Source organism: Podarcis melisellensis, assembly GCF_964234715.1.
Source record: "Podarcis melisellensis genome assembly, chromosome: 2".
Lineage (NCBI taxonomy): Eukaryota > Metazoa > Chordata > Lepidosauria > Squamata > Lacertidae > Podarcis > Podarcis melisellensis.
The window spans coordinates 80,232,625-80,238,624 of record NC_138529.1 but is presented as its reverse complement, the minus strand read 5'-3'; the positions used below and the strand labels follow the sequence as shown (position 1 = coordinate 80,238,624).

At 41.8% G+C, this 6,000-nt stretch overlaps 1 protein-coding gene across 3 annotated transcripts in view; it reads right to left on the bottom strand.

The window, feature by feature from the left end:
* Positions 1-221: 221 nt before the first annotated feature.
* Positions 222-6,000, bottom strand: part of CACNA2D3 (calcium voltage-gated channel auxiliary subunit alpha2delta 3) — a 514,138-nt gene continuing 508,359 nt past the window's right edge. For all 3 annotated transcript variants that reach the window (XM_081898304.1, XM_081898305.1, XM_081898306.1), the window contains 3 exons: positions 1,916-2,028; positions 1,047-1,129; positions 222-474 (listed from right to left, as the gene is read on the bottom strand). In XM_081898304.1, the coding sequence (XP_081754430.1) occupies positions 382-474; positions 1,047-1,129; positions 1,916-2,028 (289 nt within the window). In that variant the 3' untranslated portion in view covers positions 222-381. The remainder of the gene's footprint in view (positions 475-1,046; positions 1,130-1,915; positions 2,029-6,000) is intronic.

The window sequence follows — 6,000 nt, the reverse complement described above, 5'->3', positions numbered from 1 at the left end:
GCTAGGTTAAATCAAACACCTGCTAGAAAATTGTGATTTTAATATACTTTATTTAAAAAGTACACAGTTTTAAACCATTTTCCATGGAACAAAGCAGAAAATAATGACCATCTGTTTCTATCTACTGAAGTCCTGTTCTTGATGAATTGTGACTATTGTATGGCAAATCCATCTTTGCATGATGCACCAAAAAAAGATAAATCTCTCCCTCTCTCTCTCTCTTTTTACATAATTTGGAGAGTTTATATCATCCCACCATTTAAAATCATGAAATGCTGATGTTTTGACTATAGTTTCATGTCTTCTAAGTTGCACCTTTTCTCAGTTCACAGTTTATCCATGTATTGTTTAGCATGCCAAGTGATTGCTTCTCAGTCAGTGTCACCTTGAGAAAACGGCCAGAAGCAGAGGAAGCACAAGAAGAGCAGGCCTAGCACTCAGGCCTAAAACACCACCACATTCTCTGGCATTCTCCTGAAAAACAAACCCACAATAAGTGAAGCGGGAGAAAAGCAGAGTGTTACAATCGTTCAAGCCAATATTTACCAACACACACATTTTAATAACACATTATTAACGTTCTAAGCTAAGTGGAACGTGACCCTTACAGCTTTCCTTAACCCTTTTTAAGGTTAGAAACCATGAGTGTAGATCTGTCCACAGGCAAAGACAGGAAGCACACGGTCCCCTCTTCGCTCACCAAATGACTAATCTGGTAACGGGGAAGGAAGCAATATGAATAACCACCAAGGCATTAGGCTCTGCACACCCCAGCACACTCTCTTTTCTTTTTGGACCCCTGCCACCAAAATCATTGAATGGGGTGAGAAAAAATTGCTTGGGGAGCCAGATCATGCCCCTAAATGGGGGCTTAACCACCCCTGTTTAAGAAAGAAATATGGGAAGGTCCTTCTTGTGTATACTGAGTCTGTGATAACAATGAAGCACCCTAGCAGAAGAAAAAGGCAGTGGGAGATGCAGAAAAGGAACAAATACACTTCCGCTCATTCTTAAGACACCCTTTCAATGTAAACTAAAACACATACCTCAGGATGAAATCCATGGCAAGACTCTGGACGTCTTCTAATCTTGTGGGATTTTAAGCGTTCACATTTTAGGGATTCATTATGTTCTCAGAAGTTAAGGATATGCCTTAAAAATCAGGATCAAAGAAACGCCCAAACCCCTCTAGTCCAATGCCTGTCACAAAACAGGCGCAGTACCACCTCCCCACAGGTGCCAACTTGCAGTACCACCTCCCCACAGGTGCCAACTCCCTGGGGCCCCGGGTGCCCAGGCACCCACATATTTCAGTGCCAGGGCCATGCATGTGGCATGGCACCCATGGCCCTGGGTACCCATAGTCTTGGGGCCAAGCTGGCACTCCTGTTTGGTGCAGAGGTGTGTCCTGAAATCTACAAAGCAAAAACCAGATAAAGTTAAACCAACTGGACTATCAGATTTGCCACCCTTCCCAGTACCCTACTATTAAAATAGATTAATCTAGCATGCTATCAAATGAAACCTCATCACTTCTACTAAATAGAAAATATAAAATAAATTCATCAAATAAAGGTACTGTATAGTTTTATAATCTCTCTCATTTACTTTTTTTTTGCATTCTGGACTTGCTTGTCTTACCAAGAGCATCACTGAGGCAAGTGCTGACCAAGAGCACTGGCCACAGCCCCAAGCTTGCCACTGCTGCAGAGAGACTATGGCTGTGGCAAACCTGCTATTGTTGAATTCACAAGTGCTCAAGATTTGGCTTCCTTGGTGATGGAATTGCATTTGCGTGGGGGCAGGGAGGTTATATGCAATCAATTAGCAAACCAATTTACTTTGAACACTTTACTAAAAAGTTCATATTTGCATTGCTTATCTGAGGTCGTGCCTGCGTCAAGTAAAAGGATATACCTTATTTCTATTGGTTCCATGGTAATTGGCAAAACAGACTTGCAGTCACATTCATTACTTACTACTACCATGAAGAGATTGCTGTTTTGAATTTGCTGGATAACGAAGGACCTGTGAAAATAGAGTCAATTCAAATATCAGCCAAAAAATCACAGAGGAAACAATCCTGCATATGTATGTTTACTCAGAAGTAAGCCCTACTGTGTTCAAAAATGCTTACTACCCGTTGTGTGTACAGTGGTACCTTGGGTTAAGTACTTAATTCGTTCCAGAGGTCCATTCTTAACCTGAAACTGTTCTTAACCTGAAGTACCACTTTAGCTAATGGGGCCTCCCACTGCCGCTGCGCGATTTCTGTTCTCATCCTGAGGTAAAGTTCTTAACCTGAGGTACTATTACTGGGTTAGCGGAGTCTGTAACCTGAAGCGTATGTAACCTGAGGTACCACTGTACACAGAATTCCAGCCTTGATTTCTAAGGTACCAATAAAGATTAAGGCTTTCTTCACTACTGGAAGCTCAGTGGCAGAGCATCTGCTTTGCCTGCAAAAGGTCACAGGTTCAATCCCTGGCATCTCCAGGTAAATTGCCCCCTGTCTGCAACTCTGGACAGCCATTGCCAGTCAGTGTAAATAATACTGAGGTACATGGAATGTGTCACTTATGACCATTATTAACAGAAGATAGCAGAAAGTATATCTTTTTTAAAGTCAGATCAGAGGAATCTTTATTTGCAGCAGCCACTAGCCATGGCAATAAAATAAAATAAAATGTACTGAAGATAGAGGTAAAAACTTAACTATACAAAATACATTTTGGAGGTTTACATGAATGACAGATCTTATTATAATTGCCTCTGCTAAAATTGTTGCAGTTTTTGCTGTCACCTGATTATCTTGATCTGCTAGAGGAAAGGACACAGTAGCAATGGTTGAGGGACCCGACATGGGCAGTATAAAGAGTACAGCCAATGGTAATGGCGCCTGCCCTGTGGAACACCCTCCCATCAGATGTCAAGGAAATACAGTGGCGTAGCGGGGGGGTGCAGGGGGGGCCGGCCGCACCAGGCACAACATCTGGGGGTTGGGGTTAGGGGGCGCAAATCCACGGGTTAGGGGGCGCAAATCCATGGGTTAGGGGGCGCAAATTACTTGCCTTGCCCCGGGTGCTGACAACCCATGCTACGCCACTGAGGACATAAACAACTATCTGACTTTTAGAAGACATCTGAAGGCAGCCCTGTTTAGGGAAGTTTTTAATGTTTGATGTTCTATTGTGCTTTTAATTCTGTGGGGAGCCACCCAGAGTGGCTGGGGAAACACAGCCAGATGGGCAGGGTGTGTGTGTGTAATATTCAGTCTTGCATATGTGAAAGCGCATCTGTATTCTGGAATTGTTAAATTTTGCAAATAGGGCGCCAATGTGTCAAAATGGAAAATAATCATACCATGGACAAAATTTCCTAATCGTGGCCAAATTATTCTGTCACTCAATATCATATAGGCACGGTCAAATTAAATTATTTGTTTTACTGAAGCAAAGTGTTAATAACTGTTGTGATAAACCAGAAAAGTAAACTTTTGGTTGACAATTTTAGTCCAAGTGCTCTCATGACAATCTTGCGATACTAAAGGTAGTAGACCAGTGGGGTTTAAATTTAAACGAAACCAATAATTAAATGTCCTACACCAAATCTGTAATTCAATAGAGGAGAGATTTGCCCCCAAGTGCAATGAAGCATTTGGAACATAGGATGGAACAGAAAAGAATTGCCTTAGGAACTTAGACTGAACAGCTTCTGTAGACCCAAGGTGAGCGCCTGTCCAAATCTGAGCCCCATATACTAACACTGCTAGGGGTTTAGCTTTAAACACTTCAAGTGCTGAGGGTATGTGCTTGCCACCTTTTGTACGAAAAAAGCTGTCAAAATTTTGGCTATTTGAGATGCTTTTTCCTTTGCATATTTCTGATGTGCTCCCCATGACCCTAATGACTGAAAAATAAGGCTGAGGTATTTAAAGACTTGTTTGATCAACTGATTATCCATATACCATCTATGGGCCCTATAGTTTCTTGAAAATACCATGACTTTAGTTTTCTTGTATTTCACAGCCAGCTGTTCTCTTTGGGAGTATCCTGAGAATGCCTTCATCAATCTTTTTAGGCCCACGTTTGTTTGAGATAGAAGTACCGCATCATCTGTGTATAATAATGTAGAGATGGCTTTTGTGGCCAATTTAGGGGTGTAATACTTCGGAGATGTTAAACTCTGGATGATATCATTTATATATAAATTAAACAGTGCGGGAGCTAGGATACAACCTTGTTTAACTCCCTTTGTGGCTGGTACGGATCCTGTGAGTTGCCCATTTGTAGAGCAACGCACTTTCAGCACAGTGTTTTTATACAGACATTTAATTAAGAACAATAATCTTTTATCTATACTTGAAGAGTTGAATTTATCGCACAGTCTTACTCGAGAGATTGAATCTAATGCACTTACATTTTAAAAATGTAAGTCAACAAAGTTTTTTAAATTAATCCATAGATAACAGTATCGGGGGGGGGGGAGAGAAATTAAGCATTGAAAGAACTGCTCATGCATGATGTAGAAATACCAGGAGCTTACATCTGATTTCAAAAGGCTCCTATAAAAGCCTATCCTTGCCCTGTCAAGAGAGGCGCATCCCAGTGTTCTCCTATCTCCCCGCAGTGGTAACTGTGGTCAACCTCTATGCTAATCTTTACATCAGTTCAGTATAACATGCTGTGACATGTATTGCCACCAAATCCAGAATAGATGTTTTCAGTTTGGTGGTCTGGCAGGGAATGTCTGAAGTTAAGTGAGGACTTGACCATGTGTAGATGCGGACAAAAGCATATTTCCACTCAGACGTCTCTACTTAAAATACATATTGTCTTACTAAGAAAATGCTCTGCTTTTTCCAAAAATCACAGATGATGGGGGGGGGGAGGGGGCAGACGTGAAAGGGAGGACGGCGTCTTTGAACCAATTCTGGGAATGAAACAACTGGGAAGTCTGCAATTAAAGTATCGTCAACAGAAAGATTAAATGCTGCTTAGTATTCTTCAAACCTACGGAACCTCCATTAAAGTTACACTTACCCCTATCTGTAGTATGAGAGCTTTGTGATGATAAACACAATGTGCATTTTACAGTATCTCTCACACACAGGGTTTGAACTTTCTACAGAAACCTCCAAGCAGCTGGACCATGTAGGGAGGCTGACATCACTGCAGCGGAGCATCTGTGGCTTTGTGTGTGGGAGAGAAGGGGCCAATAAAAAGGAAAAAGGAGGAAAATTCTTTCACAGAAAATAACAGCTACATTTTTATATACGGTGCTATCTTAGAAAGTTATAAATATATCGGGTCTCGAGGGGAATAAAATGCAATTCACGTTTATCCATTTCAAGAACTGAAACAACCCAAATCCTACATGTTGTGCAATATTATATAGGGATTGTATGTGTAAAATTAGCTTAGGAGAAGCCTGAAAGGAGATACTCTGTAGTGTTGACACAATTGCTGTTTGCCTTGAATCGCTCATGGGATTTTTTTAAAAAGAGGGTTTGGTGTGGGGAGGGCTGCCATGTTGAGGTCTGACTACAGTACGGTATTGTGCAGACTGCCCCACGCATGGAAATGCTGCCAGAGGACATTCAAAGCATGGGAGGAAATGTAACATGACAGACATTGGTGGGCTGACACACAGTCTCACATCGTGCATGCTGAGGATGTACTGTAGTAGCTTTTGTGCTAGAAAACATTAAAGCCTTCCCTAGAGCTTCACCTACCTCACGGAGCCAGCATAAAAAAGAACCAGGCTTTAAGGTGGCAGTTAAGTGTGCATTATTAGATGTTATTGTTAAAGGGGAAGGATTTCTGGCAATTGTAGCAAGGAACCCACTCTCAGCAAGTTCTTGGTTTTCAAAGAGAGCTCACCTATGTGTGCAAGTTTTAACTGCAGGCGAAAACAACACAAAAACCAGCAGGAAACAGGGCACCTTGCTACTAAACACCTTGCCAGATTATGTATTTCCCCAGCCAGATACCCAACAGC